General features: G+C 40.2%; 1 protein-coding gene across 2 annotated transcripts in view; it reads right to left on the bottom strand.

Annotated features, from left to right (window-relative positions):
* Cep162 (centrosomal protein 162) overlaps positions 1-26991 on the bottom strand; it is a 75363-nt gene that overhangs the window by 6227 nt on the left and 42145 nt on the right. For both annotated transcript variants that reach the window (XM_075965050.1, XM_075965049.1), the window contains exons 18-25: positions 26478-26583; positions 20218-20344; positions 18907-19070; positions 18064-18168; positions 14445-14657; positions 9149-9798; positions 7162-7303; positions 5438-5536 (exon numbers count right to left, since the gene is read on the bottom strand). In XM_075965050.1, coding sequence (XP_075821165.1) covers positions 5438-5536; positions 7162-7303; positions 9149-9798; positions 14445-14657; positions 18064-18168; positions 18907-19070; positions 20218-20344; positions 26478-26583 — 1606 coding nt within the window. The remainder of the gene's footprint in view (positions 1-5437; positions 5537-7161; positions 7304-9148; positions 9799-14444; positions 14658-18063; positions 18169-18906; positions 19071-20217; positions 20345-26477; positions 26584-26991) is intronic.

Genomic DNA, 26991 nt, shown 5'->3' with positions numbered 1-26991 from the left:
AACTGAGTTTTTGATTTCTGTTTTAACTTCTTCACTTTGCAATGTGTCATTTGGGAGAAGGTTGTTCATTTCCTACATACTGCGTATTTCCCGTTGTTCTTTTTGTTGACATACTGTTTAATCCTGTCTGTTGTCTAAGGATATACAGTAAGATTATAGTTATTGAAAATATTGAGATTTGACTTGGGGCCTAATGCATGATCTATCTTGGAGAATGTTCTTTCTGTTGTTGGATGAGATGACTTTGCTCCTCGGCGTTTCAGTTCATGTTTCTTTGCTGGTCTTCTGCTTACATGACGTGTCAGTATTGGAGTCTGTCCCTTTGGAGCTGATACTATTTGCTTTATGTATTCCAGCGGTACTGTGCTGAGTACCTAAACCTTTACAACTGGTAAACCAGGCTGCTCTATCACCATGCAATGACCGCTTGGTCTCTCTTTAGTTACTGACTTAAACTTCTTTATGATAAAGCAGAGCTAGTCTTGTTTGTGTCTAGTTTTCATTTGTATATCATTTCCAAGTTCTTCATTTTACATTTGTGTATGTGTGTGCATCTTTTATTAGTAAAATAAATGCTTTGTTGGCAGCACATGAGTGCTACTCCCCGACCCCGCAAAAGTCCATTTTGTCAGTCTGTGTCTTTTGATTAATGAATCTATTCCATTTATGTAAAGTGAAGATTATTAATTATAGGTATCAACTTCCTCCTGTCATTTTGTTAAATGCTTTGTGTATTCTGTTCCTTTCTACCTCTAATTATTTACCTTAGTGGTTTAATCTGATTCTCTTTTAGGTATGTTTTCCTGATAAGTTTTATAAGTACTATGATTATTATTCTTTTTAGTGTAGAATATTAAGCATTTCTTGTAGGCCTGTTCTGGTGGTGATGAATCCCTTCAAGTTTCTGCTTATCTAAGAAAAATGGGTTTTCTTCTATTCTAAAGGTAGCTTTGCTGAGTATAGAATTTTTTTCCAGCAATTTGAATATATCATTCTATTCTCTTTCTGTCTATAAGAGTTTATCAGAAATATGGACTCTATCTACTAGGCCTTATTTTAAATATAACTTGAAGCTTTCCTCTTGGAGAATTCAGAATTTTAGCATTTCCTGTTTTGCACTTTTAGTACATGACTGTAATATGGCCCAGTGAAGGTCTCTGTTATTGAATCTAGCTTGGGTCCTTTGAACTTCTGGTATTGGAATTCCATTTTCTTGGAAGATTTGGGATACAGTTGAATATTTTGTCAAATAAATTTTTAATGCCTTTGTCTTTCTCTTCTACAACTCCCACCATGCAAACATTGGCTCACTTTGTGGTGCCCCACTAGCTTCACAGACTTCCCCCTTTCATTTATAATCGCTACTTCTTTGGTAAAATTTTCATTCATATTTGGAATTGTTCTTATTTTTTTGTTCTGATTTCTTATATTCTTTTGCATGAATTTCCTTAGGATCATTAGTTTGACTTTTTTTCAGGCATTTCATAAGTTTCCCTCTTTAGGTATACTATTTCATGTGTCTTATACTCTGTCATTGATGCTTCTATACCCATTGTGGTTGTTTCTCCCAGTTTTGGGGTATAGATTTTATAAGGAAGTTTTTTTTTTCTCCAGTCAGATGCGATATAAAGTGTCAGTAGGGGTAGTTGCCTTAGTTGCTGTTGTAGATGAGCTTAAAGACCTCAGCCCATGTGCTGCCCATGTTTAGGGTGGGAGTTATGCCTCTCTGAAAACATCTCCCCAGATAGGCAGGCCTACAGTGTGCCTCCAAATCCAGCCAGCTCACCCTGAAGATCAGCCATCAGATTCAGGCACTGAGGGGTGAAGGTAAGTGATGCTGAGGTTACTGCACTAGTAACACAGAACCGAGGCGATGCGATACAAAGGGAACTTTCCTTAGGTCTCGTGGGGCAATGACAAAGTTTTGAGGCTTGTGGCACTGGCAGCTGCTGGACCTGGATGGATATTCCCCAGGTCTGAAGTGACACATGAGCCCAGCGCTGGGGCATTTGGCACTCTGAGTTTGGAGGAATTAGATGACATGGATGGAAACGTCCCCTGGGTGTGAGGGGACATAGTGAGGTGACAGTGAACTTTCTGTACCACTAGCTCCACTGGTGGGCGGGAGTTATTAGGGAGATCTTCCTCAGTTCTGGTAACAGGTGGTAGACTTTGGTGGTAGCATTCCTGGAGCCATGAGACACAGCTGGAATCTTCCTCAGTTCCTCAGGGTCAGGCAAAGGTGCTGTAAGGGGTTTCTAAATTATCAGTAGCAATCCCAAGGCTTCGGGGCCATGGGTTATGGGAAAGAGTTTTCCTGTTCCCATGGGGCAAGGCAAAGGCAGCCTTTGTCATGAATCTGCAGAACCATGCCCAGCTTGGTTTCTATGAAGTGACTATAGACTTTTTCTCAATGATGACATTTGTAATCGGCCCTGCATCTGTCTTTAGGAAGTCTGGATAGAGATTCAAATCCTTTCTCTACAACTACAGGGTGCAAGGAAAGTAACTACTGAAAATTTGTAATGACTACTAACTCGTGAAAAATGAACCGTTTTGTGAAAGGAATCATAAATCCCAAGACAGAAGCTAATACGTGCCAGAGTTTGCAAAGACTGGTTGGCAACATAGCAGAGGTTGACTAAAAAATCTGCACCCTTTGCAGCAGGTGTGACCTTAAAGAGCTGTGTGATTTAGAACATTTTAGATAAAAAGGTTTGGAAAACATGCAGTCTACAGAAAAGTCCTTCCCAGCATTAGCACAGTAAGAGAGAAGTAAATTCCCAAGGACACTGAGGGTATTTGCTTTAACTAAATTTTGAAAACTTCTAAGTCACAGCTTTTTGATGGTCCTTATAAAAATGCATAAACAAAAGATCTAACAGAACTCACCACTGTTAGTGCACCTTCATTTGTGGCTATACGAAGTGACAGGGAACCAGAACACAAAGTAAAATAGACCAATCAACTGCTTTCAGATGCTGGGTAACAGCTCACTGGACTGTGACTCCTGAGAACAGGGCTCTGTCACTGCCCAGTTTATCATGGCAACAGTTCAGCTTCAGAAAAACAGACTACTAGTTCCTGGAGGTCAGAAGTGGGAAGAGTTTTCCCTTCTAATTGAGATGTCCAGGAGCAGCCAGCGTCCGTCAGTGGTAGGACTATATCAGCCGCGCTAATGCAGCTCCTGAAAATGAACCCCGCATTAAGCAGCAGGTACCCAGACTAGGCACTCATCTCTATTTGGCAGATAGTGGCTCACACAGTCGTAAAGGGACGAGGCTTCAACACACTGCAGCTTTTGGCTTCCAGTGCGTCCTCCCAAGCTAGGACTGAAGTTGTCACTGGAGGAGCGAATGAGTTATTCTGGAAAGAGGCTGTTAGAGAAGCAAGCTTGGCTCTTTCCTACCTCTCTACACTCTACCATGGGATGATGCAGTATAAAGGCCCTCATCAGATACTGGCATAATGTTCTTGAATGTTTGAATTAACAATGGTTTTTGATTAATTATCAAATCTAAGGTTTGCTTTTAATAAGACTATAACTTAGGTTAACATGGACCTTGATTAAGGCTAAAAAGGTTCTGTGTGCATCTTGAGTGCTGAAATGTAAGCTAGCACACACGCGCGCGCGCGCGCGCGCGCGCGCGCACACACACACACACACACACACACACACACACACACACACACACACACACACACACACACACATCTTCCTAGAATCAATGGGATGGCTCTCAGGCTGATGAGCAATGGTGGTTTTCCGGAGGAGCCTGTGTCTGATGATATTGCTGCTGGTGACACAGCATGACTATTTCTTTGACATGTTTTTCAGTAGATGATAACTATGACATAACAAATAAGAAAAGCTTCCTATGAGTCCTTTTCTGTCTAAGGCAGGATACAGTCCTTTTACTGGCAATAGTTTAGCTCCTATCAGCACAGCGAAGAAGACACCAGATGAATCTAAAATCAAATCTCACTCTGAAAGTTTTCTCCCATTTATTCCTTCCCACAGTTCCCACCTTTGGAACTCTGGCTTTCCAGTGTCCTACTGGGTCCACACAGGTTTCCTCTTCTTTGCTGAAGGCAGAGCTCCAAGTCACTGCATCGTCACTTTCTACTGAGTTTTCTCCTGCTTGGTGAGCACTGTGAGTGCCAATCAACTCGTCTGCTTTCTTCAAGTCTAATTAATCTTTGGCTCATTACAGGAGACTGTCCCAACTGAGAACTCAGAGCTGAGTAGCATCATTTTCTTTGACACATCAGTTTCTAAAGACTTAGACAGGGCTCTCTGGAAAACCCTTCCTGGAACCTAGGGATGGGATCCTAGGAAACTGGCAGCAGCCAGTATAACAGAATTCTCACTAAAGCAAGCTTCCCCACATCTGTCTCTTTCTCTCTCTGACTTTCACACTATAGCCTGGGCTGGCCTTAAACTCATGCCCCAGTCTACAGGATGCTAAGATCATAGGCATGAGCCACATGACTTGCTTCCCACAAGAGAGAGAGGGAGAGGGAGAGGAAGGTTCATCTTTCCCTGGCCCTTCCTTTACAAATTCCGAATATCAGCAGGAAATAAACTCAGCTCTTGATAAGTGTCTTCCATAGATTTAGTTGCATGTGGTTATCAGCTGTGGACCTTGAGACTCCCAGAGAGGCCACTGTACTCACTGTCTTTTTGCCATGTGCTGGAAGAGACTCATAAGTAGAGCACATACCAGGTCTTGTAAGTCTTACTGTTCAAGCCAGGATAAAGGACTATGGGGTCAACAGATTTTGCAAATTGACACATTCCTCCCTCTTTTCTCTGTTCTGACAGCTTGGCTTTTGTGACTAGTGAGAACACTAGTTTCTGCTAGCTAGAGGGGTATAAATGTTAGCTTGTGTCAGGCAGTTTACTAGAGGGACTGGGGTTAGACCACCAAGTAGAGTCCCTTCTAGCTGCTGGCTTTGGGTCCATCAGTGGACTTGGCTTCTCTGCCTTTGTTGGATGGTGCTGCCAACCAGGAATAGCTGTGACTGTATCTACAGTGTGATCTGACTGGAGTGGCCTACATTCCACAGTAACTTGAAACAATATCTCCATTAATGCCATTCTCACCAACAGTGTAGTATGTTACTGCCCAGATGTCTGTGATGTCTCAGCCATTTTGGGAGGGGACTTTGGATCTTGAGCAGTTATGCCCAGGAAGCCTGTACTAAACACAAACTACAAGACTTACCAGTTAGAGAGATATGAAGGCTGATTGTAAAACAGATTTCTAGACTGATACATTAAGTTACTACTAATTTTTCTATATGTGACAGACTTCTAGGTTATGCTAGTATTTGCATCTGTTTGAAAAAAATCTATACATAAATATTAACATAATTGAAATCCCTAAGAAAAACTTATTTAGTCCAATGTTTTGGTTATTTCTTACATTCTTACCTGGTTCTGTAGGATTTCTTCTCGAACCTGAGAAACTGCAAGGGATTCTTGTTTACCTTGAAGCTCAGTAACTTGACTTTGGAAATGTTTTATAAGTACCTAGGGAAATAGGACAAGTAAGGTTAGTCGACAGCTGCACATCCGTGGATGTGCCCAACCTTGTCTTGTCCTGGATGCTGAGCAGGGTTGGGCCTAGTCAGGACTTGGGTGGGAGATGAGTTTGGTTAACAAGGCTCCCCCTTCAATATTATGTAGACAATATAACCCAACTCAAGACTGAAAAGGCCTTTAGATGTAAACCTCTGCAAAGTCTAAGTTTGGAAGTGGGCAGTATTATCTTTATACTTTGTGATTAAGAAGGATGTTAGGTTATTAAATAAAGATAACAGTCATAATCTCTGAACTAAAAATGCCACACCATAATTTTAGACAAAGGAATAGAAACCATGAACAGATTTCCATCAGACATTCCAAGGACGTGTGGAAGGCCTGGCTCTCTTCTCTGCAACACCTTCACTGTTCTACAGAGCTGGCGGCAATGACTGCCATGGAAATCTATTACATTTGTCATCTGGGGAAAACATTATCTGCGTTACTATGGTTTTAGAAGAACACTGCCCTCTCACTGTCCCAGATTATCCCTGCAAATCACGTGGTGCAATGCCTTTTGACACCTGGGAAGGATCTGCAGGGCTAGGTCAGGTGATAACCTGAAGAATACTTTAGAAAAGCATTTAAGATACGTCTAACTATATTATAGGAACTGCACTGAGTTCCTTACATCTCATCCCCCATGTTTCAACATGTACCTCTTTGTAATAGGGCATTTCTCAAAAAGTATAACATTTTTACATCTGGTAATTTACAATGATTTAAAAATATTTAATAACCCACCCCTCTTTAAGTTTCCCCAACTAAGGCTTTGTCTGTAATTCTACTGGTAATATATTACAGGAGGGCGATGGTAGTAGCTTCTTGAAGCCTCCTCTTAAGCTTGTCTTATCACAGTGAAAACCTCCAGGAAGGATGAGGAGCAAAATAAACACTCAGCTTCATTTAGCACTGCTTATGTTTCCCATTTTTAGCAAAAGTTATTTTCATCCTAACAGTACAGGAAATGGCCACAGGGGAGTTATGTTCACATAGTCTGAGTGGATGGACCTGTTACCCAAGAGGGAAGCCACTGATTGAAGGAAATGCTGATGGGTTGTCAGCACTGCCCGTCACAGCTGTTGGAAGGCTGTGTTTCCCATGGCTGGAGCTGTGTGTCTCTGTTCGCTACTTCTGCCCTAGTGCCTCACCGTCACCATCTGGAGCCTTTAGTTGCTCCACAGTGAAAAGTAACAAGCAGGAAGAATGCACGAGGATAAGCACTGATCATTTGGGACTTGCAGTGGAGGGAGGGAGGTCAACTCACGCAAGTTCAAGTGATAAGGTCCACTCAGCTAGACATAGACAGCTGTCTGTGACAGCCTATGTAGAGGAAGAGCTGAGAAGTGTAGGGACAGGTCTGTAGAAACACTTATTTATAGTACATAATTTTAAGGTAAATGTTAAAAATATGGTAATGATAATCCCCTCTGTATTATAAAAATTAAGTCAATAATTATTTTCCATTTGCATCACCAACCTGAAAAAAATGAAGTTAAAACATTTCCAAATTAACTCCTGTTCTATCAATAGTCTTAAAAATACACTAGTGATGTTTGAGAAGGACCAGCTACCTCTTGAGTTGTGATTTTGCGAGTCAGTTCAGCTACTTTGGAAGAGGAATTTTCTACTGCATTCTGGCAAAGGAGTTTCTCTATTTCCCTCTGATGAGCCGCCTTGAGGGACGCGATGTGTGCCGCAGTGTCATCCTTGACCCTGTGGGAGAAACACGAGAACATGTGAAGTGGCTCTCACACCTCTAACTCAGGAGGCCCAGACAGGAGTCAAGACCTGGAAACGAACGCAGCAGAGGGCAGCTACTCCTGGCTGCATGTCCGGTGTGCTCAGCAGCATGTGGTGAGCTCCTCCAGTCACTCACAGGCTAGCATGTCCCAGGCTTTGTAAGAGTACTGCCAAGGGTGCAGATCTGCAAACTGCCTAGCCTGAGATCAAGTCAAGCACAAATAGAGTTTAAAATGTGGGCCTTTCACTCTCCTCTATCTGAAGCTGTATTCTCCAAGGGACTCTGACGCTTCAATGCACCTCCCTGGATTTCAAGCAAATGTTTAGTCACTGTTTTTAAAGGTATACTCAGATTGCTCACTTGGGTTCTTGTTTGGATAGCCACAGTCCATAACATCTTCAATGGTTTTTATTGGCAGCTCATCAATATTCGGGCATGCAAATGATTACTGGGATAGTTGCATGTTATGAGAATACAATAATTTTATGGTAATTCTCAGAATTATTTGTTTCATTTGGAAGGTACATGTGATAGTAAAGAACAGCCTCAATCTGGGACAAGGAAAACTCTTAACATGAGAGAAATAGATTAACAACACTAGCAAAAACTTAAAGAAAAATTTCCTGCAAGAAACCTGAAACTACAAACCTGAATTTTAAGTTGTTTCTAGGAAAGATAACAACTAGATTCAGTACTGGAGAAACCAATTTCAATATGGTGCTGCCATGATGATTTAATTGCCAGCACTGCTGTCAATCAAAAAATAAAACAAGCATTGTGGGTGCTACTGCCATGCTCATCCTGTTGAGTGAAATCAGGTAATTGCAGGCAAGGGCATGCAAAAGCAGTGCGATCTTCTCTTTGTTCTTTGGGAGCTACAAGGCTGGTGATGATTAATGCTTATGTAGGCGTTGTGGGTGGAAGCAAGTAATTTTCTGAGATGGGCCAAGAAATTTTTTGTGAAAGAAGCAGAACTTCAAACACAACTGAGCAAGAAGCACAAAGAAACATGGCAGTTAGGCACAGAGATTAATATGAGAGGAGCCACAGAATCTGAAAAGAGAGGCAGAGAACTTTAGTACTGGTAGTTACTAAAAGACATAATGATCCAATGACAATGAGAACATTTAAATACACACACACCAAGATGACTGGGAGAGAAAGAAATGAAGAATGACAGGGTGGGAAGTATGATGTCCTGTTAGGTACAGAAAGGAGGGGGGTATGGGTGGGAACAGTGATAGGCAGTGTCCTATAGACAATGAACTCAAGCAATAAAGGAGATAAAACTGACTGGCAGTTGGAATTAACAGTTAGCAATCATGGGTAGGAATGGGAGCCTCGGGGGGAGGGAGAACTAATTTATGAGTAAAGAGAGGAAACTTGCCAGTAACCCCAAAGACATGGCTTGGATTGGCACGGAGGTTTCAGTTCATCAGAATCTTCATCAGGTAGAGGATCCTACACTGAAAATCCTTTATCTTCACACATTCCACTACATACACATAATATAATAAATACTATTTTTTAAGACCAGTCACAGGTAACTTGCTATGTAGCCAAGAATGACCTTTATGATCCTCCAGCTTTTACCAAGTGTTTGAGTGTTAGGAGGACGTGGATGCTCCCCACACACAGTTTCTGTGGTTTTGGGGATCAAACACAGGATTCCATGTACACTAGGCAAGCATTCTAGCAGTCGATCAACTATAGTTTCTTAAAATGTATGAATGTGTTTCAAAGTCAAGATATTATAGAGAAAATATGCCTTATAATTAAACTGTGTTCCCATATATTTATGAAGTTTAACCTTTTACCTTTTCATGGAGTTTTCAAATTGCTGTACTGCTGCTTCAGAGTCCATCTTCAGCTTACTTCTCTCTAGAATCAACCCCTCTACTTCTTTCTTCAATCTGTAGTTTTCTTGTAAAACCTCTGAAACATGGGAGTCCGTAAAGGTGTGTGGGTGGTACAGTTTGGCATCTAGGGTTTCAGGGAAGGAATGTGCATTCCCTCGATCTGGGTGCAAAGCCTCTTTCTTCAGCCGTTTGGCAGACATTTCCTCTCTGCTCCTGGGGCTCTGCCTAGACAGCATCATTCTTCTCTCCTTCTGGAGCCTCTCCACAGTTTTTGAAAGGTCTTGTATCTCTCTCTCCTTTGCTGCCAGTTCTTCATTGAGTCTTGCCAGTTTTGCTTTAGCATGTGCCTGCTCTACCTGAAATTCTATAGACTGGAGGTCCTGATCCTCTTTGCCATTCTTCTTGTGTTCTAACTCAGCATTCTGATGTTTAAGAACATCAATTTCATCTTCTAGCTTTTTTACAGTGACTTGATGGGCTTCCTTTATTTCCCCAAGTTCTGTCTCAAGTGCCTTCAGCCTGGATGAACTGTTGTGCTGGTTCTGCGGAGCTTCCTTTCTGTGTGCAAGCAGCTGCTCCTGCTCCTCCAGCCGCTGTTCATACTGGATCTGAGGAGAGAATTCAGGTCCTATCAAAACCCTGTTAAATATACCATTACTTACCGAAACTGTGCATTTTGTTGTGTCCACACGAGTCCTCTGTCCAAACACTCATATATTCTTATGTCTTCAGCTTTCTTTGCAAATCAGATGTATTGATTTTAGTCTCTGAAAGGTGTAACTATATCATTTAAACATTGATTCAGTAGGTAACATGTGCTGACTCAGCCCTCAGGTGTTAAAATTTAAGTTTAAGAGCCGGGCATAGTGCCACATGCCTGCAACCCCGAGGCAGGAGGGTCAGGAGTTTAAGATCTACTGGGGCTACACAGTGAGCTCAAGGGCAGCCTGATATATATGAGGCTCTGTCTCAAAAAGAAAATAGTTGAGGCTTAATAAAATAATAGTATTGATACTTTATACTGTTAAACTAATTAAATTAATGTTAGCCTATAATTTTGCTTCTCCATGCAAGCTGCTATACCCTGAGGATAAACATGCAAAGCAACTGGAGGTACTGAAGTACATTGAGAAACAGTACATTTTCTATTTGTGTTGGTTTTTAAAAAGAGGGTCTTGCTGGCCTTGAACCTGTGATCCATCCTCTTGCTTCCAACTCTAGAGAACAGTACATTTTCAAAACAGGGAGTGCAACAGCTTAGAATTTTTATATTGGACCTTTAGTGCAAAATGAAATATACAGAATAAAGAGTTTATTCTATTTGGAGTCAGGTACCAATGTTTGCTCATTTATGAGCATTTACTGAGCTACAACCAAGTATTGTGCTTGGTTCTAATGATCTTTAGCTGTGTTTTCAAATAGATAACGGTCTAGAGGAGGAGAGCAACACGGCAGCCGCCATGTTTTAGGACACTTGCAGTAAAGACACATAGCACAGGGGCTGAGGCAGTGCTGATGCCTGGAGACCCAAGGAAGTTGGGAAGATTGCACCGAGACATCACATTTACATTTCATCTTCAAGGCTGAGTAAAAAAACGGGGTAAGCAGAACCAGAAAGACAAAGATCATATGTACTCACTCGTAAGTGGCTTTTAGACATAAAGCAAAGAAAAACCAGCCTACAATTCACAATCCCAGAGAACCTAGACAACAAAGAGAATCCTAAGAGAAACATACATGGATCTAATCTTTACAAGAAGTAGAAAAAGACAAGATTTCCTGAATAAATTGGGAGCGTGGGGACCATGAGAGAGGGCAGAAGGGGAGGGGAGAGGGAGGGAAGCAGAGAAAAATCTATAGCTCAATGAAAACAATAAAAAAAGAAAACAAACGGGGTAAGTAGACACAGGGTTACCTAGGAGGAGAAGGGGGATAGACAAAGGTTACTGAATATTAGTGTCTATTGAAAATAAGAACTGAAAGGAGCAAGTGGCAGGTAATGTGAGGAAGGGGAGGGAGGGAAAGGTGGTAGGGAATTGTAAGAGGAGGAAAATTAGTGTAGGTAGATTTATAGACACAGAAACACGGTAGTAGGCTAGAGTTCATGCTTTAGAGTCCCCACTTGTTCAGTGAACTGTTAACAGTAACTATAATCATTTAGTCAAATGTTTGTGTGGTAGTAGGAATGTACTTAAGCACATACGGGAAGGGTGACACTTGATCTTCTAGTATTTATAATTAGTAGCTAATTGATTAAATAGTTATTAAATATGTAGTCTGGATATTTAATGTGATCACACAGAAATTTTTTAAGGGGTATCAACAAACGTGGATGTACATGGGGCTGGGCTGTAGCTCAGTGGTAGAGCACCTGATTAGAACACACAAAGCTACCACTTAAAAGAGGGATGGGGTAGTATGTGCACACAGAAGGGGGGTGTGAGGGGGCAGGAGGAACCTAATGGAGCTAGAGTGAACATTCTGATTCATTTCTGTTCCACTAAAGAATGGAAAATTCAGGAATTAAAAACTTTCTGAGCAAGGATGCTCTTTAGTAACCCCTCCCACCTCCAACACGGGTGCCTCTGTCTCATCTCCTTACCCCCCACTACTAGATGAACTTCAACAATGGCAGTGCCTTCTCTCCTCTGCTTCTGAACACACAGAAGAGGTATTTTAATCTATTTTTCCTGACTTATTTTCCTTTGACTCTAATACTGACAGGATTGCATAATGATATATTGTGCAGAACTTCACATTTTTGAAGAAAGAAATTGAAGATGTCAGAAGATAGCAAGATCTCCTGTGCTTATGGATCAGGATTAAGATAGCAGAAATGACCATCTTACCAAAAGCAATATATAGATTCAATTCAATCCCCATTAAAATTCCAACACATTTCTTTAAAGACCTTGAAAGAACAATAATTTCATATGGAAAAACAAAACAAACAAAAAACCCAGGATAGCTCAAACAATCCTGTACAGTAAAAGAACTTCCAGAGGCATCACCATCCCTGATTTCAAACTCTACTACAGAGCTATACTTATAAAAATCACATGGTATTGGCATAAAAACAGACAGGTGGATCAATGGAATTGAATTAAAGACCCAGACATAAATCCACACACCTATGAACATCTAATTTTTGATAAATAAGCCAAAATTCTACAATGGAAAAAAAGAAAGCATCTTCAACAAATGGTGCTGGCATAACTGGATATCAACGTGGAGAAGAGTGAAAATATACTCATGTCTATCACCCTGTACAAAACTTAAGTCCAAAGGGATCAAAGACCCCCTCCAGATACACTGAACCTGACAGAAGAGAAAGTGGGAAATAACCTTGAATGCTTTGGCAGAGGAGTGGTGTAGGAGGTCCTTCAGTCTTTGTGTTGCTTTCATTGATTTGGGCCCTTGATAGGGCAGAACTTAGGTAGGCGGAGAAGATGCAACTGATTTCAGGGAGGAAGAAAGCAAAGGCGGGGGGGGGGGGGGTGGGCGAGCTTGCCATGGAGCCACCATCAGAGTAACACAAGCTGAATCTTTGCTGGTAAGCCACTGCCACGTGGCGATGTACAGATCAATAGAAATGGGTTAAATCAAGATGTAAGAGTTAGCCAATAAGAGGCTAGAGCTAATGGGCCAAGCAGTGATTTAACTAATACAGTTTCCATGTGATTATTTCGGTGCACCAGGACAAACAAGCAGGCCCTTCTCCTACAGAGGAGACAACTTTCTGAACAGAACACCAATAATAGCACAGGTACTAAAACTGACAAAAAATGGGACCTCATGAAATTGAAAGGTTTCTGTAAGGTAAAGGATATTGTCAATAAGACAAAACAGTGGCAGCCTATAGAATGGGAAAAGATCTTCATCAACCCCACATTCAACAGAGTGCTGATTTTCAAATATATAAAGAATTCAAGAAACTAGATCTCAACAAACTAAATAATCCAATTTAAAAAGGGAATACAAATCTAAAGAGAATTCTCAAGTGAAGAATCTCAAATGGCTGAGAAACATTTAAGGAGATGTTCAACATCCAAATCCATCAGGGAAATGCAAATCAAAACAACTTTGAGATTCCATCTTACACCTTCAGAATGGCTAAGAATAAAATCACAGTTGATGCTAGACAGTGGTGACACACACCTTTAATCCCAGCAATCGGGAGGCAGAGGCAGGCAGATCTCTGTGAGTTTGAGGCCAACCTGGTCTACAAGAGCTAGTTCCAGGACAGGTTCCAAAGCTACAGAGAAACCCTATCTCGAAAAACCAAAAAACAAAAATCACACCTCAGTCTAAAGAGGACATGGAACAAAGGTAACACTTCTCCATTGCTAGTGGGAGTGTAAACTTGTACAGCCACTTTGGAGATCAGTATGATGGTTTCTCAGAAAACTGGGAATCAATCTACCATAAGACCCACTCTTGGACATATGCCCAAAGGAAGCTCAACCATATCACAAGAACACTTGCTCAACTATGTTCACAGCAACTTTACTTGTAATAGAAGCTGGAAACAACATAGATGTCCCTCAATCAGCTGTTAAAAACAAGGCAAATGGGTGGAACTAGAAAAAAATCATCCTGAGTGTGGTAACCCAGACTGAGAAAGACAAGCATGGTATATACTAGTTCATAAGTAGGTATTAGATGTAAATAAAGGATAACTATGCCATAATACACAGACCCAAAGAGACTAGAGGTAACAAGAAGGGAGCCTGCATGGGACAGACCTAGTAATTCTGTATATATGTGACAGTTGAGTAGCTTGGTCCTCTTGTGGGACTCTAAACAGTGGGAACAGGGGCTGTCTCTGACTCTTTTACTGGCTTTTGGGAACCTACTCCTCATGCTGGGTTGCTTTGCTCACACTTAATACATGGGGAAGTGCATAGTCTTACTGCAAGTTGATATACCATGTTTTATTGATACTCATGGGTGACCTTCCCTTTCCTAAGCAGAAACGGAGGAGTGGATTGCAGGGTGGAGGTGATGGACTGGGAGGAGGGAAAACTGTGACCAGGATGTAAAATAATTATTTTAAAATAAACATATCTTGCACTTGATTATTCTGTCAGAAACAGAAAGGAGTTGCTGATGGAGCCTAAGAAGACACAGTGGATCTAGACTTCTTTTATATGGAACCACAATGGCGGACAAGGATGCTCTGAGATGTTTGTTAAAGTGAGGGCTGGGAATGACCTGCTCCCATACTCCGTCTCTGCTACCTTGAAGCACTTACCTTCATTTTCTGAAACTGTTGTTCCATTGTGCGAAGGCTTTTCTTTGCTTCTTCATCTTTGCCCTCCAGATCAGCTTCTAGCTTTTTTATCCTCCTTTCCATAAACTCTACTGTATTTCTATCTACTGAATCACCAGCTGTGGAAGCAGCCAGAATCAAAGCAGGTAAAGAGTTGGGGTATCTTCTCTTCAGAATTCCTTCCATTTCTTTAACCTATGAAAAAGTGTTAAATACCTGTAAATTGACAAATATACATAAAGAAGCAGTTTAATGTCTAGGCTTAGATTATGCCACACCAGTCATGTCAAGGATGTTGACATCCAACCTCCATTCTGAATCAGAGGCACAGGAACGCAGTTATTTCAAAAGATCACCCTCTAACGTCTAATTAGCGTGTTCAACCTAGAGATCTTACACTCACTCAAAAGCACACCTTCAGCCTTGCTATTCTATTGCTAATAGCTGGTCTGCAGTACAGAGCTCTTGTTCTGCTCACTGACCCCTTCATGTGACAGCATTCCTGGTACCTACTGGCTGAAAATGAATCGACCTGCACAGAGCAGGCAATGCACTACCACAGACACAGACCACCCTAAGCACCTGCACCTGCCCTTCTCGGACATCAGCCCTCCCTGCCGAGGACAGTTAACATTATCCTTTAAAAGAAAAAAATTAAATATATGGGTGTTCTGCCTGAGTACCATGTGCATGCAGTGCCTATGGGGGTCAGAAGAATCCCGAGACTAGAGTTACAGACTGTTGTGAGCTACCGTGTGGGTGCTGGGAATCAAACCTGGGGCCTGTGCAAGAGTAGCAAGGGCTCTGAACTGCAGAGCCATGTCTCCTTCTCCTAAAATGACCTTCTTAAAGTCTTCATCAACGACTACCTTCACTCAGTCTACAAACCAATGATGTATTTTAAGACTTTTCTGTAAGAGAGTACTGTGCTTCAATGCACAGAAACTGCAGCTTGGTATTACAGGAGCCAGAGCCTGCACCTATTTTAAAATGGTATTACGACAGCCATGGCATTCTGTAAACTATATGTTAAACCCAACAGTCTTTGTCTCAACACTTCCCTACCTCACAAGCATGCAATAATACAAAGCTGAGACCCAATAGAGCACAGTGGTTAAGGTCATGTCTGGTTACTGTGCTCCTCACTAGAGGACCTTGGTCTCCTCAATCCAAATTTCTTGCTTTATGGGTAAAACAAAGATATCAGCAATATTAACCCCCAGGATTCAAACAGGGAGAATCAACTAACTTCTATCTTGATAAGCTTTTGCTGAGTATCAGTATATAGTTATCACTGATAAATGCTGGCTTTTAGTATGAATTTGTCTAAAAAGGGACTAAATTTCCTAATTGTTGGAGCTCAAAAACCTATGAGCAGACAACACAACTCACAGTAGAAATTCTGGGACATACCGGCTGCAAAGCCAGCAGTAAGCATTTCTATTTCTTAAAACTGCCTGCTCGTGGCACACTATCAACTGAGCTCTATCCAGATACATATCACAAATTTACTTTACCAGAACAGCATTCAGAGCTGTTTCCTCTGGTATTAACAACCTAGTAATCAGAGTGAATTACTAATTAGGGCAGGTATACATGACATATATGTTAAAAAGAGAACTAGATTAAACTATTTTAAACTAATAGATTTGTTTTAATATTAAAATGTCATATAATGAAATACATAATACTTCTGTGGGAAAAAATTAAATTTTGTCTGTATGTATCTTCTTTAATTTTTGGTTAAAATTTTATTCTTTGGCTAATGTCTGTCTGGTATACAAGGTCACTTTTAAAAAGATCTCAGACAATTAAACTATGAAATAGTACATTAAATAAAAGTATGAAAAGATAATTAAATTTTCTTATAAAGTACATACAATTAGCCTCATTCTTACTTATGTTCTATTTAGAAAGTACATTTTACTTACAGCTGATCCATTTCAGAACATGACTTGAAATGATTCTAACTATACTGTGATATATTCTGGCTGTAAAGCAGATGTTCAAGCATAAAATCATTACAAAAGAAGTGCTCAAGGAGACAGATTAAGTAAGCATATCAGACATGCACAGGTAGCAACCTAACTAAAAATATTATCAAAGAGTATTTTTTCAAGGATCTACCCTCAGATGGATAATCAACAAATGTTCAATCAGAGTGCAACTGTTATAAATAGTGTGTTTCTGGCCAATATGGAGCCCCACATGGGGATGGGGAGGTAAGGAAAGTGTGTGTGTATAGACCTGCACTGGCAAACACAAGCCTTGTCAACCTTGAGTGCTGGTCTTCAGGTGAGTCTCAGGAGACAGGATTTTTATAGGATATTTTATGGGTGTCTGGAACTTGTGGACTGGGCTTGTTGGCTAGATGCCCAGTAAACCCCTCCAGAACTGGGATGACAGGCATATGCTGCCATGCTGACTGTTTCTGGAGGCCCCAAGGAGTGACCTCAGGTCCTCAGGATTGCACAGGAAGCACTGTAATGACTGCGCATCTCTCCAGCCCACCATCTGAAGTCTCATACACAGGTCAAGTTTACCACTCCTTTTCTCCCACACATCCACTCTGACATGGTCTCTCTTTAGGAGATCATCAAATGGACTTACTCCTTTGCCTCTATCCCTTCCTAGTACTGGACAGCTGTTTCTACACTGGGCAACATAAACCCTAAGCCCTGAAGACAACCTGAACACTTTCAAATACTTCTCACTCTTCAAGCCACTTCTGTCCTGGTCTTTTCTTTAGCCAAATTACTAAGTCATACCTCTTAATACCCAGAAAAGGTTCCGTGAAGGTAACAAAGTTGAATTTTACTTCCTCATAAAACCACTCAGCTCTGTGATGACCTCACAGTCTTGGATCTGTGATGAAATAATAGCTGTCTGTTTAAGTACCCGCAGGCAATTACAAAAGTCCTGCTCCCTCAAAGGCTGGAAAATCATGCTTTAATATTCAGCTATGAATATAAATGCTACATAGAATGCTTTAAAAATAAAAGAAAATTGTCTGTATCCCTCAAAAACTACTTCAATAAAAAATTCTTCTTCTTGAGAAGCTCCACAGTAAGAGTTTAATGAAGTCTCTTTGCTATAGCCATCCTGAAGTAAACATGTGATGAGCAAGGTCCAAGCTGATGGCCAGCAGATGGGAAATTGAATGTTCTTTGTGTACGGTGTTTGTTTTGTAATATTTCCCAAGTGTTAGCCACATAATCCAGATTCTAGGACCTTTCTTCCTATACTCCCTTCCCACCTATTTTTGGTCAGGATATTATGGGTTAATCTAAAAAAAAAGAAAGAATTTTGCTATGTTTCTGAGATTGTCCTGAATTCCTGAGTTCGAGTGATCCTACTGCCTCAGCCTCCCAAGAAACAAGAATTAAAACTCAATACCCAAGGTTTCAAATTTCTGCTTCTGTCTTCCTAACGCTGGGCAGCAGAAGGACCTCTCATCAATAGATCTCTGTCTTCTGCAGGTCTGAGCCCTGAGTTATGCAATCTGTTACACACTTTATTGTTGGCACTTTAAGGATTTCTTGAATAATTCAGTCTGTATACATTAAAGGTGCTTCAATAAAAATTCATCTCTGACACCTACCTGCCGCTCCAGATCCTGAATTCTTTTGGCATCAAGAGCTCTTTCCTTTGAGCGTAACCTTTGCTGAGTAGTTGGGCTCCCGGACTCAGTTTTCAGTTTTTCAATCTGTTGACAAGGGGAGAACATGGTGATGTAAGAAGTGCATTTACAAGAACAGGAAAGCACCAAAGGTGGGGGCTGCACAACGTTAATTCACTAATTCACTCTGTTACAGACACTGATTGAGCAAATCCTTTGTTCCAAGTGTCTCCAAAGTACAGTACTGGAGGCAGAAGATGGCAGCAAACGAGAGAATCTGGGTCCTTGGCTTGTAGAGGCAGATGGATGACCAGCTAAGTAAATCAACGGGTAAAGAAAATCACTGTACAGAGAGACAGTGCTATCAACCAAACAGGGTGGAGTGAAAGACAAAGAGCAGGGACAGGCTGGGGAGGAAGCTCAAAGAGTACAAACTGGAGCTGAGTTTTGACAGGAAGAGGGGGAGTGAGGCGTGAGAAAACCCAAGGACAAGGCAGCAAGCGGAATGAGTCTGGAGGAGCTGTGTGGCTAGAGTCTACTCACCGAGTGGCGCGGAGGAGGTGTGATCAGGCCAGATGGTCCCTACAGGCTGTGATAAGCAGCTGGCATTTACCCACAGTCCATCTAAAATGACTAGTCATTTAAACTCAAACCAAAGCTCAAACTAGCTATAAATCCAGACCCTAGGAGTAAGGGGTCTAGAGTTAGGGATGCGGCGGCACAGCAGAGCATCTCCAGTACAGGAGACAAAGCACAAAGACCGAGGGGGCAGTGACAAGGTTAGACATGAGGACACCACAGCGCGAGGGCTCCTGTAAAAAGTACCTCTAGTTTCAGCTTCTCAGCTTCTTCAGTGGCCTCTCGGAGACGAGCTGCATCTTTATCTAGAAGCTCCTGATTCTCGGCGTACCACTGTAACCGCTTCTGCAGACGACTGACTTCTTGTTTATGTGTTTCTTCCAAAATTTTTATTTCATATAATTTTTCACCTAAACAATAAAGTAACTCAATAATCTGATGGTAATTTTTTAAAATAGGGAAACAACAAAATTCCAATGTTTTAAATAAAAAGCCAATGTCTATTTAAATGAAAGCATTATTAAAAAAGAGGAATGAACAAATAATCTATATATACATCTAGTTGAATCTTCTAGTAATAGAGACAAGAGATTGTGTTTATAATCCGAAGCTTCTACTTCATAACAAGCATGGCTATCTAGAAATGTGTGACTGCTTCCCACTAACATACTATGAACATCGAGTTGTTTCCAGTGGAGAAATAGGTTCAAGAAATAAAAATAAGGAATGTTTATAATTAGTAAAAATGGCATACATTAGTAAGTGGCTCATTTTAGTTAACACAACAAATTTATATGGAAAACATTTTTGAATTTTTGAAAAGTAGTTTACCCCTCTACTTTAGAGATAAGGGAAGGGAACACTGTTTTCTTATACGCAGTTAATGGCTTCTTTGTATGGCGTTTACACTGAAGCCGACGGCACTGTAGATAGAAGACTAACTGTGGCAGACAGCCAAAGTCCTTCGATCTTTGCAGCTGTGCTCTGCTGCCCTGACCACCTACTCTGCAATGTGCTCAAGGCACACACCCAAGCCTCCCTCTGTTCCTCTACTTCCAAATCTCACTGTCTGGGCCTGACTCCAATGCCATTTTTCTCCAAATTCTTGTTGTCTGTACCCCCACCTCCCTATTAAATTCTGTTTATCCTTATCTTTCTCCCCAGATGTTTACTGGTGGGTGCCATGCCATGTTTCTTTTCATTCCTATAAAATAATGCAATGTTAAGTGTTCATGTGGCAAAAAAAAAAAAACCAAACAAACCAAAACCAAACAAACAGACAAAGCATGTTTCAGTCCTGCCTTCAGGAAGCTCAGCCAGGCCAAGACCACAGGCCTCTAAACAACTCAACACAAGCTATGAATTAAATTAATGCTGGATTCTCCCTTGATGTTACAACTGTTCTAGTTAAAAGTAAGAAGTAGATATCATTTTATCACTCATTTTAAATTTTTCAAAGATTACAAGTTACCTACAGATAAGTATTTTAATGATACCATTCAATTTCTATTTACTTCATGATTGGAACCAAAAGAGAGCAGTCTCAGCCGCGCTCACCTGTGGCATAAGCAATCTGCTCTTTGGCTTGGTCTCTCTCTTTCTTCACTTTTTCCAGGTCCACTTCAAGAGCTTGTTTGTCCTGCTTCACTCTTTTGATATCTTCCATCAGATGGTTTTTCTCTTTCTTAATATTTGAAGGAATATAAAAGTGGGCTACTTCCAAACACAATAAATCATGGGATATTCTCTCCTCTCAACCCATCAAAAATACTGTTGTGAAATTTCCTGAATTTCAAGTCACATTTTATGTAAAAGGGTCAGAGGTTGCTCTACCCCTAAACCATTAACATCCCAGGTTCTAGTACTGATTCCTGTCTTCTCACCATTGCATTGGAGATCCACACTCTATTATCCTAATGTGTTCTTTTTGAAGGCCTCTGCTTGGACTGCTGTAATTATATCTAAGCATTTCCCCAGGCCTGCTCTTGTAGCAGTTAGCTGGTCTAGTTACAGTGCTCCAGCTGAACCCCCTGGTGGTTCTTCCCTTAGGGTGAATCCTAAGTGAACCAAGACTTTGAGTGTCACATAACCTGGCTGTGACTGAGCACAGGAGCCACAGAGGCCTCTTTGCTGCTCTCTGAACACCCACTACCTCTAGAGCACTCCTACCCACGTCTGCCAGGTATCCCTCTGCAAGGTGACTTGCTCCTTCCTGTCATGACTGCTCAAAAGAAGCCTCGGCAAAACCTTGCCTGGCCACTTTCTCTGAAAATGTAAGCTTTTCCTCTGACTAAAACTCATCACTACCTGACCTATTACCTATTTAACTAAAAGCAGATTTTTTTTTTTAAAGGCAGATTCTCATATGCAACCCTAGAACTCGCTAGGTAGATCAGGCTGGTCTCCAACTCAGAGATCTACCTGCCTCTGCCTCCCAGGTGCTGGATCACCATGCCTGAATTATTTTGATAACTCAAATAACAATTACATAAAATAAAGGTTAAGGGGCTGAAGAGATGTGCGACAGTTGGGAGCACTGGCTGCTCTTTCAGGAAACCCAGGTTTGATTCCTAGTATGCACACAGTGGCTCACAGCAATCTGTAACTCCAGTTTCAGGGGATCTGATGCTCTCTGGTCTCGATAGGCACCAGATATATGTGTGCTATATAGACACACATGCAGGCAAAACACTCATGCAAATAAAGTAAGAATAATTTAAAAATTAAAATAAAAGCTAAGTGAATCCCCAAATATCCTGTGCTCCACACCATTGTCAATACTTGGACTATGTCCACTCTTCTCGTTTGCAAAATTCACGCCTATCCTTCAGAGTCTAGTGTGTAGCCAGGAAAGAGATTCCCAGTATTTCCTTCTATGCCCACACAAACTTGAAACTCTGTTTTATACAACACTGCTCCATGTACGGATTCTTCTCACTTTCTGTGAAATTGGCTTATAATTTCTGCTTACTTTATGGCATGGCACGTACTCTGTGTGTACGTACGTGTACACACACACACACACACACACACACACTACATCAGACTTAAAACTGTTCTCACAGTAATAAAACTACAGATTCTCACAAATCCTGTATTATACTATGTTATGATTTAAATTAAGTCTGACAAAAGAAAGTAAGTATGTTCATAAAGCATAATGTCATTTTGGATTTTATAGCCATCTCAGACTCATTTCATTGTTTAATCTGTGTAGTCCATGGATGTCTTTTCAAGGGTATGAACTTCAAGTTTTCAAAATCCATATACCTTTCTGAAAATACTGTGTGTTTAATCACTCTGACTTAGAAATGCTATCTAGCAGTGCTTACTTCATTATAGTAGTCCAGAATTTAAAGTGTCATTGAATTCAACCACACAGTAAATACCTAAATGGATAAGGACTCTGCTCTGGGTTTGTGTAGATGCAGAAACAGGGCCTGTGTCATGTCAGTACGGTGTATGAGGGGTTCTACCTGGCAAATAGGACTTTCCCTCCCTGTGAGTTACTGTGCATACAATGAAAACTTTGAACCTCTAAAGAGGTAGATGCTAGAGAATGGAAAGACAGCTCATTCTCATGGGTTGGTATCATTAATATTGTGAAAATGGCCATTTTTACCAGAAGCTATTTACAGATGTAGTGTAATCTCAATCAAAGTCTCCATCTCAGTGGATGTGGATTCCCCACTGTATGCTACGAATGTGTTTTATTACCATTGGTTATTAAAGAAGCTGTTTTGGCCAATGACTTAGTAGAGGGAAGCCAGGGAGGAAATCTGAACACAGATATATAGAGAAAGTAAGCATATTTGGAGGGACACCATGTAGCTGCCAAAGAAGGACCTGCAAACATTTTAGTAAGCCACAGCCTCATGGCAATACACAGATTAATAGAAATGGGCTAATTTAAGATGTAAGAATTACTTAATAAGAAGCCTGATCTAATAGGCCAGTGTTGCAATTAATATAGATTCTGCATGATTATTCAGGTCTTGTCGGCTGGGAAATAAATGAGAAGTCTCTATTCACAAAATGGCATGCCAACACGGGCCTACTACATCCACAAAAAACCTGAGAGGGCTTGGGAAGGAATTCTAGACACACACACACACACACACACACACACACACACACACACACACAGAATTAAGCATGGCTTCTTGGTAGCAGTATTATCTTGGGTGGGCTCTATTTGTTAGAAGTAAGCAGAGGCATGATTCCTTTAAGAGAAGGCGTCCTGACTCAGTGGTAGCAGCAAAAACTGTGCAGCTCCTTTAAGAAGACTTCCTGGTTAGTAGTAGTTGCATGAACAGCTTTGGCTCTTTCAGGAGGCTGAGCACATGAATGGGGTTTGTGGGCAGCACGGGTCAACTGCTTACCAGAGCTGAGGTGGTGAGCAAGGCTCCAGAGCTGGCAGTAAAGGCACCTCTGCCATATTGAAAGGCTGAGAGAGGCGGAGATAGCATCTAGGGCTGCTGCAACCACACTGCTTACCATTTTAAAGCACTCCTGGTCAGAAAAGGATTACAGATATGCAATAAAGACAGATTCAGACAGAAATAAACCTCTGAACAGATCACAATGTATTTTAAAAATATACATAGGCTTAAGAGAGAGAGAGAAGAAAGAGTATAGACAGAAAAATAGTTTAAAAAATAAAAGAAAGTCTTTAAAGAGATAAGTACAGACAGTCATAGATTAAAGGAATAAAGAAAAATAAGCCATGTAAAGATGGAATATACACAGAAAGTCTGGATTATGAATATTATTGTGTATTCTTTGAATTTTTGATACAAATGAGCTAAGTACAGAGAGACATTTCATTGTATGGGCTGCTAAGCTAAATCAACATATATATATATATTTTAAAGTATCTTGACTTCAAAATTTGGGTCTAAGATATGTTGCTTTGGAAAAGAGGTTCTGCTTTTGTTTCCACAGAGAATAGGAAGCTGTGGATTCCTTACTGGCTAATATGGTTTGATCAAACAAGACCTCTGAAGCAAATGTCCAGATGGTCCAACATCTACGATAGCTTCAGAATTGCTGGCTGAGATGGTCCTAGCACACAGGTTACCCCACGAAAGACCTGATTAACAGTGTACCCAATTAGCAGGAAATACTAAAAAACTACACCCAAATTCCCAAATATTGTTTACAAATGATTGTTTTCATTGTTTTAAAGGGGGTTGATTGTTAAGTGATTAATGGTCAGTCAATTTCTATAAAAAATAAGGAGGCTGTGCTATAGAGATGAATTCTTTACAATGGTATGGATCTTGGCTTACTGATACAAATTTAAGGTCAATTTTGTTATATGTATGTTTCTGCTCTTGATTAAGGTATTATGTTTGTGCAGCTCATTTAAAAATGTAATGTATAGTTAAGAAATACAGATTAATAAATAGTCATCTATAATAGTCAAACTTGTAAGTCATATTAGTTAGGTTTTCTAGATGTACAGAGATATATTTCAGATGGATAAGTATTCTTCAACCCTTTCAAAGACCTACAGAATATGACATTTAAAATGTTTTAAGAACTTAGAATTTTCTCAACAGTGAGACATGTCTGCTTCTGGCAGCACCAATTACTTCAGAAAGGTTATGGGCATTGAAGAAACTTGTTATGGAATTTGCTTTTAATATGAAAAGGCTAGCCATGTGGGCAAGAAACTGCTCTTGCCTGGACTGCTTGTTGGTACGCTGTGTGAAGTGGACATGCAGGACTAACAGAAAAATGAGTGCAAAAGTTTCCTAAAGATGAGACAGTCCTTCAGGGTCCCTGCTTCATGAGTCAGCCAGACATTCTTTAGGATACAGAAGAAAGTGACTGATAAACTGCCAATAGAGGAAAAACACTCTTTCAAATTTCCTGCTTCATGGAAATGTCTGCCAGATACTATGGGCCTGTAGGCTGAAGATGGAGGCCCCAATGTTACACAAGAACTTTGAGTGACTGTCCCGGCAGCAAGATGTCTCTGTCAATTCTAGAATTTTGGAAGTAGCTTACAATGCACTTCCTGTTAACTTAGGTAATATTATATCCTGCTGGGGTCTTTTATAGAGTTGAAGAATAGATAGTTATAGTTTTTCTTAGTTATGATGAAAATTAAGGTAGATATAAATATTGTAACTTTATGCTTTATGCCTGTTTTGTTATATATAATTATACTATGTTAAAGTTAAAACCTTCCTATTTATTTAGACAGAAAAGGGGAGATGATGTGGGGTTACCCTCTTTTGTTATGAATGTTTTATTACCATTGGTTATTAAAGAAGCTGTTCTGGCCAATGACTTAGTAAAGACACATGGGAAATCTGAATAGAGATATAAAGTAGGCAGAGTTGGAGGGATGCCATGTAGCTGTTGAAGGAGAAGGACTCAGAAACTTTTCAGTAAGCCACAGCCTTATGGCAATACACAAATTAATAGAAATGGGTTAATTTAAGATGTAAGAGTTACTTAATAAGAAGTCTGAGCTAATATGTCAAACTGTTGTAATTAACATAGTTTCTGTGTGATAATTCAGGTCTGAGCAGTTAGGAAATGAACAAGCAGTCTTTGCCTATACTCAATCTTTACGGAAATAGAAAAAAGTTCTAAAATTCACATGGAACCACAAAAGACCCCAGATTGCCAAAGCAATTCTGAGCAAAAAGAACCACGAAAGGATCACCATTCCAGATTTCAAAACACACGCAGATTCATGGTGATAGAAACAGCATGTTACCAGCATAAACTGACAGACAAGTAGACCAACTGTACAAAATAAAAGACCCAAATTTGAATACAAATAACTAGAACCTTCTTGTAGTTGAGAAAGATTTCAAAAAATACACATTGAAGAAAGTGCTTTCAACAAATGGTACTAAAAAACCTGGATGTCCACATGTAGAATAATGGAAATTATTAAACCATATCTTTTACCCTGCTTAACTTGAAATGGATCAAAGATCTCAGTCTGAAACCTGGAACGTTGAAACTGCTGTAAGAAAACATGGGCAGTGCTCTTCAACATACAGGCACAGGAAAGGACTTCAGGAAGGAGATTGTCCGGGAACTAAGACCACCAACCAGTCTCCACTTTTATCTTGTGTATCTGGGATACAATATTTACAATACAGTCTGCTGTTCAGACATGCACTGAGTACTTTGGGAAAAAGATGAAAAGGAAATTACCTCCCTACTGTTTTCCTATTTCAGCACACAGTGTATTACCACAGTGAAGAATTTGTTTTTTAAGATTTATTTTTAATTACATGTATAAGTGTGTGCGTACATGAGTGAAGGGGCCCCTGGATGTCAGGGGTACTGGATCCTTTGGAAATGGAGTTAGAGGTGATATGTGAACCGCCGGAAGTGGGTACTGAGAACTGAACTTGGGTTTTCCGCAAGAGTAGCCACATATTCTGTACCAACACCTGGGCCATCTTTACAGCCCTAGGAATCTGTTTGAAATAAAGTGTATACGTGCTCCAAATGCAATGACTCTGCTCTGGCTCTACGTGATAAATGCCTGAGGAGAGGTTACACTGTATTGTGGGGGCCATTTCAACCGGTTTCCAAGGTTTTCTGTACATTAAAGTCACAGGAATACTAAATGCTAATCTTAGATACTTCTTAATTTTATATTTATGGTTGTGAGCCTAGCCTTTAACGGCTGAGCCATCTCTCCAGCCCTACTTCTTAATTTTAAATATCTTTAAATATCTTTTTATTTATATATTTATTACAAACAGACTTTTCTATAACACTGGAATTTCTATGATAACTTTACCAACCTCAATAGTTTAAATCCTTACTCAACTTACCTGCACCGCCCGTAATTCTGCTAGCAGATCTGTGAAACTCTGGTTTTTCATGGGTTCTACATTTTCAACTACTTGAGACAGGAAATGATTTTTGTGCACCTGTTCTCTGATTTTCAAAATTAAAAAAAAAGGCTTTATAAGACAAGGTATTTCTTTAATACAAAATATTCTAATGAACTCACACTATATGTATCACTAGAGGAAAAAGATGAAAGTATGGACATGTTAAAGGAAAGCAGACTTGAGAGAAAAGCCTGTACTTTCTGCTTTAGAAGAACAGAAATACTAAGATTTTTGGTTTAATTGAAATTTAAAAATACTTGCTTTTAATTCTAAAAAAAAAAAAAATAAGTGTTACCATTTTTCTAGAGCTTTCTGTACTCCTAGTCTCACTGCTGCTGAATGATTCCTTTGATCTGACAAATACAAATCTCAATTTAATACATAGAAACAAAACCAGAAACATATCTGGACCTCAGATTCAAATTTTAGACTTTTTTCAAGAAAAATCTTT

Source organism: Microtus pennsylvanicus, chromosome 3, assembly GCF_037038515.1.
Source record: "Microtus pennsylvanicus isolate mMicPen1 chromosome 3, mMicPen1.hap1, whole genome shotgun sequence".
NCBI lineage: Eukaryota > Metazoa > Chordata > Mammalia > Rodentia > Cricetidae > Microtus > Microtus pennsylvanicus.
The sequence above is the reverse complement of the archived record's forward strand: the minus strand, read 5'-3'. Positions and strand labels throughout refer to the sequence as shown.